We start from the raw sequence: 15,361 nt of genomic DNA on the forward strand, positions 1-15,361 counted from the left end.
CAAAAAGTTCTACATAATGCCTAACAAAATTATTCTACAAATTTTATTTTGACTCAGATATAATATTTCCTTAGATTTCTAAAGTACTTATCAAAAGATTCTATGTATCACGGGATTTTTATGCTGTTAATAGGACGTTTTGAAAAGGTAAACTGTGAGACGATGTTTTCAACTTTCAAATTAAAAGCTTAAATCAAAAACTGTCTGGAAGTGAAAATAATGTGCAGAGGGTTAAAATTCAAACCGCCTTTTCTCTTTGCATTCAAAATTCCATGCAACTTGACTCTGTTTCAGAACTCACCGCTAACGCCTGGCTTATCTAATTCGCCCGAATTTCTTATCAGTCGGTACTCACTGTGGACCCTCCCTGCCGCTCACACTCACCTGTTGAGGAATGCTATTCGCACAAGGCACACTTGCTTGCAACACCCCTGTTTAGTTAGCTGCTTATCAGCAAAGTGTCGCACACCGTAGATGTGGTTGTAATAGCTAGGTTAGCTTGGCTTTTGATTTTTGGCACTTTAGTTAAATTTTTCTTTTTTCAAAAACAGCTTAATTTTATACACCATTTTCAAATTGAGTCTACTAGAAGCATACAATAAAAACCATTTTGTTTAAAAATGACAGTAATAGGTCACCCCACCCTACCCTCAAAACTACAACTCCTTATCTTTCGTTGAGAACCGTTTAGCGCGGACCACGATTTCACCTGCCCCTCCTGGCTGAGTTCAGTCCATTATCGGTCGCGAAGTTTGAAAGGGTCGTTTGAGCAAGTTCTCGGATCGCGGCAAGTTTTCCCAAGTGAGTGATTACGGGGTTGTGAAATCTTGAAATTCAGTGATTTTGATTGTGTTTTTCGTGCATTTCCAGGAAATTGGTAACGATTTCGAAGAATTCGAGGAAAACTAAAGTGTGTTGCAAGGTGTGACAATGGCTCGCGGGGAAGGCAAAGGTGAAAGTGTGGCCAAGCTGGCCAACCAGATTGCGGCAATCAAGTACACGCTGTTCAGCTTTAACATTGTGGCTTGGGTAAGTTTTGGGAAAGGAAGTGGTTTTTCTTTTATGATTAGCCACAATTAGATCATGCGTCATCACCTCCGGATCGATTCAGAGGAAATTCGCCCCTTAGGAAATGAATCGTTAGTGAAGTGTTAAGTGAGTCACTCACGAGGGAGCACGACTTCCCAGTATTGGTGTGTGTGACATGTTGGAAAGGATCTTATCTGGTTTGGCAGACGAGCAAACTGCCGCTGATAAGAGCACCGATAGATTACCCAATGTGGGGTAACCTTAAGCAAAGACCACCTTGCAGTCAGTGTGAGACTGAGAGTAGTGTGGGCAAACAAAATAAATAATTGATGCATATGCTGAAGCATGCTTGAATTGATGTCTGATTCATGGTTAGTTGAATTTTCTTCAGCGAAAAATGTTGATTTCTGTATTGAGTATTTGATAGAAAATAAACTAATTAAATATGATTTACTCTTATGTATCTAGAAACATTAAGTGTTTCTTTCACTTTTCAGGCAATCCTAATTTCACCAACAATCATTTTAGAATAAAAATAAAAAAATGTTTAGAAAACAGAATCAATTATTCACAGGTATTTGCATTTTTGATCTCTTTGGATTTAATAGACCATGATATATTTTGTTTTATTCATGTTTAATAATTAAAAAAAAATCTTTTCTATATGGCTATTGCAAATTTTATTTAAAGTGTTATCCCCATGCCTTTTAAAATTTTTCCAATTAATTATCCCATAAAAATAGTAAGCTGCATAAATGATTGTTGCAGAACAAGATTAGTAAAGTTAAAAAAAGCTTTGCAATGTGTTAACAAATTGTAAATTTTGGAATTATAAAATGGAAAGGAATGGAATTGTAATTGTGTTGACAGTATCATGACTGTTTTCATGTTTAACACTTATTGTGACACTTTAAGCAAAGAAGCTTGAAAATAAGGCTTGATATTCGGAATGTAGTTTATTGGCCTGTCTCCCCCTGGATTTCGCTCGGAGCAGGAGAACAACGTGTTATTATTAGCTTCTCGGTGGTCAGTTTATTTTTTATTGAAAAAATGTTCTTTTTCCATGAAAATTAATTGTTTTTTTTATCGGATATCGTCTTCAATTGAAAAAAAAAATAAAATAAATTCACAATAAACGTAGTTTTCCAATATTTTTGAAATTCAATGGTACTTGAAATCATACTTAAAATATGAATTATTGCATTAGGCCGATGCAAATATTTTTCAGTTTTTGTTAATTTTTCAAATTGAAATAAAAAACTTTAGTCTCAACATTTGAATGCAAAAGGTGTTTCAAAATGCATTTTCACTAGTTCTGTTGATAAGCAATCAATAGTTTTCACAAAAATGTAATGTATAACTTTTTGCGGTACTGTACATCAAAATATAACGCAGGGCAATGCATTTTAAATTAAATTTATTCCAACTAATTGCACTTGAACTTAAATTGAAATTTAGAGCCAACTTTGATTGGGGTGTTGATTTTTCTAATTATTTAAAAAAAATCAGTAAACTATGTATTTTCGAAACAATCTAGATAAATGTTTTTTTTTATGTTAATGATCTGAAATTTTGCTTTAATTTCGATAAAACTTTTTTAAGCACCCACATTTTTCACAAAACTTCGTGTTTTTGAAAAAGAACGGAAAAAATAGATTTTATAGGTGGATATCAAATAAATGAGAGTTTTTCTTACATTTCACAAAGTAATTTAAATTCCTGAAACTGCTTTAAATTTTCCAAAATAAAGTCTTTAAAAAAATAAACATTATAGTTTTTTAAAGAACTTTTTGAAACGATCAGGATTTATTTATACACTTCGATAAAAATAATACGTTTTTATAATACTCAAATGCCGTTATCAGGGGTGACATTTGGTCTGTGGGGTGAGATTGGGTCATACAAATTTCAGCATTTTTGTATGACCCAATCTCATCCCTAGACCCAATGTTACCCTTGATGACGGTATTTAATTTTTGAAAACAGGACTGAACATTTAGTTTTGGTTGGGAATTTTATAAATTTTGAAACGTGAGTCATTTCAAAAACATGTAGTTTTTTAAATATTCAGCATCAAATTTTCAGAAATATTTCATGCATTACAGTAGTAATGATTTTTACATACTAAAAATTTTCACAGAGCTACTTATTTTCGAAGAGTACTCAAAATTTGAAATACGGAAAATGAGATATCGAACGATTTGAAAAATTTAAAAACAATTTGAGAGTTATCAGACAATTTTTTGAAAATACTCAAAGCATTCACTAAACTTCGTGTTTTTTAGACAATTTCAAACGTACAGTTTATTTTTTTTTTGAACTTATAATCTCTTTTATATTTAAAATTTTTACAGAACTACGCATCTAAAACTATTGAGTTTTACAGCATTGAAAGATTGTATAATATTGTTTTCTAAATGTTTGAAAAATCCCCAATTATTTGATAAATCCAATTTGTAGAAATAATATTTTTTCAGTATTTTTTTTTCGAAAGTAGGGGAAATATGCCCATTTTAATCACTCTAAGCCGTTCGACCAATTCTCATCACTTTTGCCGTTTTCCGCTATAAAATCAACATTTTCAGATGTATCAACAATGGAGAGTTGCTTGCTCACTTTTGTTTGAGCTATTTATTGCTTTGGAACCGTCAAAAACACTTTATGAAAGCTGTAATTCATGATCAAAGTGCTGATAGGCCGATAATAGAAATAGGCTGAGAAAGGGTATAGTTCCCCTACTTAGTTTTTTAATCATTTACTATTCAAATAAAAGTATTTTTATAATCGAAATATATGAAAATTTCGTTTATTTGATGCCCGTACTGTAAAAAAAATATAGTTTTATCGAAAATCTGTAGATTTCTGAAAATTTAGAGTACCTTCGAAATTTTTTTTTATTTCTTTAAAAATGTATGTTCATATGTGCAATAGCGTGGTTCACGTTTCTATGAAAAAGACAAAAGTTGTTATTTTGTCTTGCATCAACCGGAATTTCGTTCTTTTATGTCCCCAGAAGCACTCCTGAAAATTTGAGCCCATTTGGTAAGGTCTAGGAGCTCCAGTTTTAATTTGAAATTTATATGGGATTTTGATTTATTTTCCATGGGAAACTATCTTTTTTTACATTGTATTAGGAATTTTTTTTATAAATCGATGAAATGACTTGATTTTTATAGTAGGAGATAGGTTTTGAACTGGGGAACAACTTTGTAGAACATACCAACATGCTAGGAAGTGACCCTTTAAAGATACAGATACAGATACGTTTCACCCCACACAGTAAAGCCCCTTCAAAAGCCACCATCTAAAAGTATCTGTATCTTTAAAGGGTCACTTCCTAGCATGTTGGTATGTTCTACAAAGTTGTTCCCCAGTTCAAAACCTATCTCCTACTATAAGAATCAAGTCATTTCATCGATTTATAAAAAAAAAATCCTAATGCAATGTAAAAAAAGATAGTTTCCCATGGAAAATAAATCAAAATCCCATATAAATTTCAAATTAAAACTGGAGCTCCTAGACCTTACCAAATGGGCTCAAATTTTCAGGAGTGCTTCTGGGGACTTAAAAGAACGAAATTCCGGTTGATGCAAGACAAAATAACAACTTTTGTCTTTTTCATAGAAACGTGAACCACGCTAATGTGCAAAACTAAAAAAAATAAGTATTTTTTCAAAGTTAATATTCTATCCAAAGGTTTGGAATCTGCTAATCATTTGACACCCATAGTGTAAAATACTGAAATTGAGATAGGATTTTTTTTCTATAATACCGTAAACCGGGGTGACTTTGATAGGATTTCAATTTGTTTTTAGAATATTTTCCAACAGGTAAGGTTTTTCTCAAGATTATGATTTTTAAAACATGTACTGGGGTAGGCCACACAAAGTCCATGCATTATTTCGGAAAAAAAGTTTTTTCAATAATGTTTAGAAAAATAGTTTCGTTAAAAAATCTTAGTTATAATTCCGGGGTGACTTTGATAGTCATAGTTTTTCTTGTTAAAATCATATTTAAGATGTTCAAACATAATTTGTACGCTAGATGTACCATCACTAAAGTAGCTAATATAGTTTTTAAGAAAAAAAATCAATGTTTATATTTTGTTAACTAAGTGTATAAACTTTTAGCAAAATACATATAAATTTTAGATAAAATTGTTAAAAATTCGGAATTTTGCCTGAAATTTGTTAAAACTAGTTTTTTTATAAAATTATCGATTTATATTGCATTTTATACCGAATGCGAAGCACGAATCACAAATTTTCACATTTTACATGGAATTTGTTCAACTGAAATTTGCTTATAAATTTGAAGATGTCTTTAAATTGTGTTTCAAAAACACATATTATTTATTATTTGCAAACTTTTTAAACCTTCTCCTGGTGGAAAATTGTCCAAAGAATCCGAAAATGCATTCCGTTTTCCGATTAAAAATAATGTTCATTGAGAAAATCATGACACTTTGAGAAGTTTAAAATAATGATTTTCATCAACATTTTCTTAACTATAGTTAACTAACTTTTTAAACTTGTCAAAATTTTATGAAAAGTTCTTCTTGAGGTACTTTGAGCACTTCTCTACCACGGTCAGTATGTTTCTAAACCATTCCTTACGTATTTTAATTGTACTCTTCATTTTGCGGAAAAATCGCATACCTATCAAAGTCACCCCGGCTATCAAAGTCACCCCGTTTACGGTACGTAGTTTTCTGTTATTTTTTTATTGAAATGTTTTAAAAATTCCCGATCAGTTTTACTTATATTTCAAAAACTAAAATGTTGAATATCATGTGACGATTCATTTAAAAAAAAAACATGAAAAATAAGTATTTTATTTGCAATGGATAGCTGACTTCATCTCGATTTCAAAACAACATAATATTATGAAGCTTGAATAATTTTTCATTGAATTATGGCCAATGTCTTTCCCATAAAGCCAAAATCCCATAAGCTCTGTGTTTTAGTTACGTAAGCTTTGGTTATGCGCTGCTAAACAAAGCCATGACTGTTGTTATGTTTTTTTTTTTATTAGATTTTTTAATTATTTTTTTTACTAACGTGGATGGGATCATCACAAAAAAAGTAAAACATTGATACACTGTAAAGAGTACAGTTGAAAAGTTGCAATAAAAGGTTTTTTTTAATGATTCGTGTCATTCCTTATAAAAAAAAAACATTCTTCTGCGTTATAGCAGATTCGAAAAGAACGTAAAATTTCCCATAAAATCATTTTTTTACAGATTTGAACAGTGAAGTAACAAAAAATGGCAGATGTTTAACTTTTTTTTTTATTTTGAGGATGCTAAAAATCGGCGTCCAGTTTCACAAACAAGTCTTTTTGAAACCAAAGATTGAAATCATCATCATTTTACATTGCAAATTGTTGTGCACTTCTTTTTTCTAATGTTCAGAAATGGAAAAGGTAGAACTGCCTTAATATTTAAAAATGGACCTTGGATTTGTGACAAGTCGGGGGTCGGGGCAATTGTTTAGTGTTAGTTTCTTGTTTCTTAGAAAAATAAATGTATCCCAAAATAAAGCAATAATGATCGTTCAAATGACAACAAGGTCAACCGAGCAAAATAATGAAACTTTCCATCAGCAAAACTTTTCAACTGAGCTTAAAATTCCCAACTTTTATCTAGTCCATCCCAACTGCCTTTGATCATCTCAAAAGTGTGGGGAAGAGAGAAAGTGCATTTTCCAAACTCTGTTTGGGACGAACCATTTTTTCAACCGCACACAAACAAGCGCAATGCATTTTTATCCTGCTGCATTTTTTCAACCAAAACAAGAAGCAGCAAAAAAAAAAAAGCGGGACAAGATTTTCCCCTCACAAAAGGATCACCGCTTTGACGAGCGGCGAGTTGTCCTCGTTGACGTTCACCGCAGTGGAAAAAGTGTGCAATTTTCCAAGTTTTCCCCAGCTGAAGAAGAAGAGTCATTGAGCCAAACCGGAGGCAGCTTCGAGCTTTTGAACGGGACAGATAAAACCCTTTTTGAAGCCGAGCGGTGCTGGTGTTGTTGTTTGTGGTCGGTGGGTTTTCCACCTTCTTGGGTGCAATTCAGCGTGCAGTTTTGGAAAATCAACTCTTCTTCTACGTTTTGTTTATGATGGTTTTTGGTCGGAGAACAGAAGACTGAGCACAGAAGAGCTGACAGTTTGCACCGGTGCCTTCGAAAGGGGAAGGTCTCGAATCGACGAAAATTGTAGAAAAGTTACAATATTGAATCAAATTTCAAAATAATTGTCATGAATTTTTTTCCCAACAACAGCACACTAAATTTCCATGCAAGCTAAGGAGAAAAACCTTTTTTTTTAGAATTAAAGAGATTTTCAAGCTTGTTCATGACTTTGACCAAGATTTTATATCCATACAAAAAAAACTTATGGTATCATTTGAAAACTAACGCATAATGTTAAGGTTTTTTTAAGGTTATAATTAAAAAAATAAGTCTTCGTTCAGTCTAAGCCAAGCAACCATTTTTTAAATGGGCAGATCAACCGCGTAAAGTGACTGCTAAGACGATTCGACAAAAACAAAAACAATAACAAAAACAAAACCAAAACCAAAACCTTTAATGATTTTATGATTTTATGATTTTATGATTTTATGATTTTATGATTTTATGATTTTATGATTTTATGATTTTATGATTTTATGATTTTATGATTTTATGATTTTATGATTTTATGATTTTATGATTTTATGATTTTATGATTTTATGATTTTATGATTTTATGATTTTATGATTTTATGATTTTATGATTTTATGATTTTATGATTTTATGATTTTATGATTTTATGATTTTATGATTTTATGATTTTATGATTTTATGATTTTATGATTTTATGATTTTATGATTTTATGATTTTATGATTTTATGATTTTATGATTTTATGATTTTATGATTTTATGATTTTATGATTTTATGATTTTATGATTTTATGATTTTATGATTTTATGATTTTATGATTTATGATTTTATGATTTTTTGATTTAATGATTTTATGATTTTATGATTTTATGATTTTTTGATTTTAGATTTTATGATTTTATGATTTTATGATTTTATGATTTTATGATTTTATGATTTAATGATCTTATGATTTTATGATTTTATGATTTTATGATTTTATGATTTTATGATTTTATGATTTTATGATTTTATGATTTTATGATTTTATGATTTTATGATTTTATGATTATATGATTTTATGATCTTATGATTTTATGATTTTATGATTTTATGATTTTATGATTTTATGATTTTATGATTTAATGATTTAATGATTTTATGATTTTATGATTTTATGATTTTATGATTTCATGATTTTATGATTTTATGATTTTATGATTTTATGATTTTATGATTTTATGATTTTATGATTTTATGATTTTATGATTTTATGATTTTATGATTTTATGATTTTATGATTTTATGATTTTATGATTTTATGATTTTATGATTTTATGATTTTATGATTTTATGATTTTATGATTTTATGATTTTATGATTTTATGATTTTATGATTTTATGATTTTATGATTTTATGATTTTATGATTTTATGATTTTATGATTTTATGATTTTATGATTTTATGATTTTATGATTTTATGATTTTATGATTTTATGATTTTATGATTTTATGATTTTATGATTTTATGATTTTATGATTTTATGATTTTATGCTTTTATGATTTTATGATTTTATGATTTTATGATTTTATGATTTTATGATTTTATGATTTTATGATTATATGAATGGTTTTTTTTAAGGAAAAAACTTGCAATGGTTTGAAAAGTATTTTATTTATTTTCTTAGATTGAAAGAGATACACAAGCTTGTTCATGATTTTGACCAAGTTAACTTCATTACAATTTAAAAAATTTAAAAATTTAATTTGAAATCATATCGCTCAGCAAAATTTTTAAAGGTAAGCATATCGTTCAGCACAATTTTCAAAGTAAGCCGCTTAGATGAAATATATTAATTTTGACAGTGCTTAAAATAAAAACTCGCATAGGTTTAAATCTAAATAATGTTGAGTTATTTTTATTTTGAGGTAAAGTTTAAAAAATACCAATGTGCTGATCGCAATCCATATTCTTAAAAACTGACTTGTATTTGTTGATATCTGATACCATACTTGTATTTGCTGATTTAAAATATCTTAAATTAAAAATAAAAATACCATATTAGCAAATGCATTCCACACAACAACAAAATTCTTAATGCTTCTTTTGCCTTTAAATTTGCACCTTTTGAGTTTGCTAACAATTTTGAATCCAACGTGGCTGGGTCACACCTGGGCTTTGTCACATCTAGCACTGGAATCGTTTCAACCGGTAGGTATTCAGTAAACGCAGCAAAGGGAACCCCGATATAAAACAGACGTTGTTGAGCAGCCTTATCAACGTAAAATCCAACTATGACTTCGTTGCCAAATGGATCATCTATCTGCAAATCACCTTTACTACCGTTTTGGAATGAGTACACGTAGCAATAGGGTGCGTCATCAATTTGTTGAATATATCCCTTATTTTTGAACCAGTTAATCCTCAAATAGCCAATGGATTCAAACAGAGATGTACCGCACAAAGCTTTAGAGGAAAAGGTCATTCTTTCTTTAAAGTTGTGCACCTTGCTGGGGCCTAGCCCCCTTAAGAGTTCATCGTATTTCACCACATTCTTTTTATCGTTGAGATAATTCGTATAATCACTGCAATTTTTTGTGAAAGATGGTAACAGCTTTGAAACTAGAAGCACCCAAATGAGGATACACGTCTTCATCGTACCCCAGCTCTGTTGTAAATAAAACAGTTCGGTAGGCTTGTTTCCGACAGTTATATTGAAAAGTTTTTGGTGTTTCCGATAGCGTGGAAAGTGGAATGTTGCTGAGTGACCACATCAAATACTTTCTCTTTGACGATTGATTGACAAATCTTGCGAGTACTGAAAAATGGTCTAAAGCTAAATACTTTTTCTTTAGTTAATGTTGAGTAATTCTCTGAGATTTCGGTCATTCGTTTTTTTTTCTGTTTTTTTTTTAATCCAACTGAAGCTTTTTGGTGCCTTCGGTTTGCCCATAAAAGCCATTTAGCATCATTAGTTTGTCCATATGATACATGAAAAGTCAAAATCTGTAACTTTTGGAGGAACTTTTGATTGCTTTGGTGTCTTGGGAAAAGTTGTAGGTATGGATTTGGACTACAATGAAAAAAAAAATGGTACGTGGTATGAAATAATTAAGTGATTTTTAATTTTTCTTTATGTAACTCAAACTTGATAGGCAAAAAAACATTATTTTTTATATGTTTTTAGGACCATCAAATGTCAACTTTTCAGAATTTTCCAGAATGTGCAACAAATCTTTGATCAAGTTATGAATTATTCAATCGATAGCGATACCTTTAATACATAAATTATTCAGAAATTTATGGAAACATGTGAAATTTAATGAGTCATAATTATTTATTTAAAGAACTACATTTTAAGGCAGCAAATTTCTCACACATTTATTGTTTATGTTTGTCACTGACAACTTTCACCTACTCAGAATTAAAAAAAAAAAAAAAAACAAAATATTTCAACAATCTCGTTACACTTTACTCGCTCTCACAACAGCAGTTTCTCTCTGGTTCTAGCCCTCAACAACCAAACCGCCGCCGTTTGCCAAGCGCGATAATGATGTTGTTGAGGCACTATTGCTCTCTCTGGTTGGATTGAAAGTGACGACGACGAATTGCTTCTTTTTTCCCTCGTCAAAGTCCTCCTCCTGTTGGGCACAGGAAAACTGCTTTGTTTTTGTGCTACTGGGAAAAGTTGCTTACGGTTGACTGGTCTGGTCGTCGTTTGACGAAATAGTTTCCACTTGAAAGGACTTCTGTGCGCAATTGTGTGGATTTCTGGCAATAAAATTGTTTTTTGTTTATTTTTCACAAAATTTTGAGATTAAAGTTTTAATTTTATTTATTGGTTTCCATTTAAAAGTTACCTGACTTAAATTAACAAAAGTAGTGACAGAACTGTGAAATATTCCAGAGAATGAGAAGTCGACAAAAAAAGTTGAAAACAACCCAAGTGTTACCTTTAAAAAACTATAGTTGTAATAAAAATCTCAAAACTTTTCACGCCTTCTACCCAACATCCAAGTTTCTTTTTTCTTTCAACAAAACTTTTCCCCAACCCACCTAGCTTGGCAAAAAAAAAACTCGTAAAAAGTGTTGAGGGCGCAAAAAATAAAAAGAGTGAAGCAGTTTGAGATAATAAAATCAGTTGAAAGATGGTGCGAAAAAGGCGGAAGAATGACAGCACCACCACCTCTAGTTATGAGGGCGCAATAGTTGGTGAGAATAGTTCGCAATGCCCCCTTACCCTTTCCTTGCAGTCATTAGAAGAAGGTCTTTCTTTCTTTCCACGATGCCGACGAGTTTATGGGAAAGAAAAATAGCCACTAGAAAGTGTTTCACTTTAAAAACTTGTGTGAGTGTGTTAATATTTCGTAGTTACAGAAAGATACGAAAAGACGATGCCAAATTATAAATTTTGTCTGGCTGGAAAAGTTGAGGTTTCCTGTGTCGCAAGTAGAGGTAGAGGTTGCTTGTTTGAGATTTTAGTTTGGTAGTACAATTACTTAATTTGTGTCATTTGGATTATATCAAAAATAAATTAACTTTTTTTCTGCTTTACAACTTTGAAGAACAATTATATACTTAAAAAAAACCCCTGCAAAGTTACATAAAACACAAAATTTTCAAATGAAAAATTTTGCTTAAATGAAAAATGACTCTTCTGGGTCAATGTAGGATCGAAAAGTACATTAAATTTCCCTTAAAATGACATGTTCCAAATTATTATACAGTTGAGTTACGGAAAATTTTAAAGTCTTTTTTTAACTTTTTAGTGTTTTTTTTTTCGATGAAAAATACATTTCATTTGAATTTTAAGTACTCCTATATTTGGCCACCAGGGTGTCTATGCCAATTTTGAGCAAAAAAGGTTCAGGTTTAAGGATCGCTATTGATCGACGAATCGTAAAAAAATATGGGGAAAAGCAAAATTTTAAATTCCACCTAAAGGTGGCCTAAAATAAGTCGGAACATTGTTAAGTGTGAAATTCATAGAGTAAATTTTACGACCAACATTTTTTTTCGAAGACCACAAAACGATCCGAGTTGACACCGAGTTGAGTTAATAGCGATTTGAAGAAAGCGTTTTTGTATGAAGAGATTTTTTTCTCCAATTTTAGCGATCTATAGCGGCCTTTCAACCTCAATGGATTTGATCACAAATTGACACACTTACATATATTTACCTAAAAGATTGCACAAGGGTTATTATCCCTCTTTTTTGATCACCGATATCTCGGGAACTAATGGTCCGATTGGTAATATCTAAAAAAAATGTGCAATTTTATGACTTTTCCATTTACAAATATACAGTAAATGGATACAGTTCAACATTCGAAAATGTCTTTAAGAGTTATTTTTAGCCTTTTAAAAAGAGATCCTTAATTTTTATTTTTGTTTTTATAGAATTTTTCAAGGGTTTCCAGAAGCATTTATTACTTGCCAGTCTATTAATTTTTACTCAAATTACTGGATCAAAATGATTACTTACTTTATTACTTTTCTCTCTATTTAAAACTTTTGATAAATATGAAATAAATTTTATTATTTCTATTAATGGAACTAAACAGAATAAAACAATGAAGTTATTTACAAATAACTCGCAAAAAATCAAGAAAAGTCGAAATTTTAAATTTTCTGGTTTAATTTTGTAAAACATTATGGATTATGTGAACTTCGACTGTTTTTAATGTTAAAATGAGCAAAAAATTTTTCAAAGGTTTCAAGTTTTACATTTAAAATTGAATTTACAGTTTTCGAGATATTGTCAATTGAAAAATGTTGACAAATTTGCGTATTTCGCAAAATTTAAACATTAGTAGATGAAAACTAAAAATTGTTATTACTTGCCATTGTTTTAACAACTCTCAATTGAAACAAATTGTTTTGCATTCATTAGTTTTTTATAAAGCTACGTATGGATGATTTTACTTATTTTTTCGCGAGAAATTGTTTTAAAAGAACTGATCAATATTAATAAACAAAATGAAAAAAAATAATAAAAATTAAACAATTCTTTAAACACCAAAAATGCGCATGACCAAATGCGATTTTCACCCGGATTTTGATTTTAAATTCTGAATATGAGCTTATAATTGCGGACATAAATGATTAAAATAATTTGTAAAATCTTGTGGAACTATTTAAAAAAATAGTATTTAAAGATATTTTTAAATGTATGGATTGACAAATAATAAAATTCGTTTTCAAATCGTTGCATACTTGTAAACAGTTTCATTTTTTTTTTTTATTTGGCTTCTTAGTAGAGCAGTTCTCTAGGATTTCGGTCATTCGATTTTTTTTTTGTATTTTTTAATCCGACTGAAACATTTTTGGTGCCTTCGGTATGCCCAAAGAAGCCATTTTGCATCATTAGTTTGTCCATATAATTTTCCATACAAATTTGGCAGCTGTCCATACAAAAATGATGTATGAAAATTCAAAAATCTGTATCTTTTGAAGGAATTTTTTGATCGATTTGGTGTCTTCGGCAAAGTTGTAGGCATGGATACGGACTACACTGGAAAAAAATGATACACGGTAAAAAAAATTTGGTGATTTTTTTTATTTAACTTTTTATCACCAAAACTTGATTTGCAAAAAAAAACACTATTTTTATTTTTTTTATTTTTTGATATGTTTTAGAGGACATAAAATGCCATTTTTTCAGAAATTTCCAGGTTGTGCAAAAAATCATTGACTGAGTTATGATTTTTTTAATCAATACTGATTTTTTCAAAAAATAGAAATTTTGGTCGCAAAATTTTTCAACTTTATTTTTCGATGTAAAATTGAATTTGCAATCAAAAAGTACTTTAGTGAAATTTTGATAAAGTGCATCGTTTTCAAGTTATAGCCATTTTTATGTAACTTTTTTAAAAATAGTCGCAGTTTTTCATTTTTTTAAATTAATGCACATGTTTGCCTACTTTTGAAAAAAATATTTTTGAAAAGCTGAGAAAATTCTCTATATTTTTCATTATTGAACATTGTTGATACGACCCTTAGTTGCTGAGATATTGCCATGCAAAGGTTAAAAAACAGGAAAATTTACGTTTTCTAAGTCTCACCCAAACAACCCACCATTTTTTAATGTCGATATCTCAGCAACTAATGGTCCGATTTTCAATGTCAATATACGAAACATTTGTGAAATTTTCCGATCTTTTCGAAAACAATATTTTCAAAATTTTCAAATCAAGACTAACTTTTCAAAAGGGCCAAACATTCAATATTACGCCCTTTTAAAATGTTAGTCTTAATTTGAAAATTTTGAAAATATTGTTTTCGAAAAGATCGAAAAATTTCACAAATGTTTCATATTTTGACATTGAAAATCGGACGATTAGTTGCTGAGATATCGACATTGAAAAATGGTGGGCTGTTTGGGTGAGACTTAGAAAACATCAATTTTCCTGTTTTTAAACCTTTGCATTGCAATATCTCAGCAACTAAAGGTCGTATCAACAAAGTCCGAAGAAGCAAAATATAGAGAATTTTCTCAGCTTTTCAAAAATATTTTTTTCAAAAGTGGGCAAACATGTGCATTAATTAAAAAAAATGAAAAACTTCGACTATTTTCAAAAAAGTCACCTAAAAATAGATTTAACTTGAAAACAGTGAACTATATCAAAATTTCACTGAAGTACTTTTTGATTGCAAATTGGATGTTACATCGAAAAATGAAGTTGAAAAATTTTTGGGACCAATATTTCGATTTTTTGTAAAAATCAGTATTGATTGAAAAATTTATAACTCGGTCAATGTTTTTTTGCACAACCTGGAAATTTCTGAAAAGTTGGCATTTTATGTCTTCTAAAATATTAAAAAAAATAAAAATATTTTTTTTGTAAATCAAGTTTTAGTGATAAAAAGTTAAATAAAAAAATTAACAAAAATTTTTACCGTGTTTTATTTTTTTCCAGAGTAGTCCGTATTCATACCTACAACTTTGCCGAAGACACCAAATCGATCAAAAAATTCCTTCAAAATATACAGATTTTTGAATTGTCATACATCATTTTTGTATGGACAGCTGCCAAATTTGTATGGAAAATTATATGGACAAACTAATGATGCAAAATGGCTTCTTTGGGCATACCGAAGGCACCAAAAAAGTTTCAGTCGGATTAAAAAATACAAAGAAAATCTAATGACCGAAATCTGGGAGAACTGCTCATGAGTAGTTTTTATT

General features: G+C 29.8%; 1 protein-coding gene across 1 annotated transcript in view; it reads left to right on the forward strand.

Moving 5' to 3' along the window:
* The first annotated feature begins 578 nt into the window (after positions 1–578).
* Positions 579–15,361, forward strand: part of LOC6051224 (tetraspanin-2A) — a 108,195-nt gene continuing 93,412 nt past the window's right edge. Inside the window, exons 1-2 of the mRNA XM_038254638.1 lie at positions 579–801; positions 871–1,029. Of these exons, the coding sequence (XP_038110566.1) occupies positions 931–1,029 (99 nt within the window). The 5' untranslated portion in view covers positions 579–801; positions 871–930. The remainder of the gene's footprint in view (positions 802–870; positions 1,030–15,361) is intronic.

The sequence above is a fragment of the Culex quinquefasciatus genome, chromosome 2 (assembly GCF_015732765.1).
Source record: "Culex quinquefasciatus strain JHB chromosome 2, VPISU_Cqui_1.0_pri_paternal, whole genome shotgun sequence".
Taxonomy (NCBI): domain Eukaryota; kingdom Metazoa; phylum Arthropoda; class Insecta; order Diptera; family Culicidae; genus Culex; species Culex quinquefasciatus.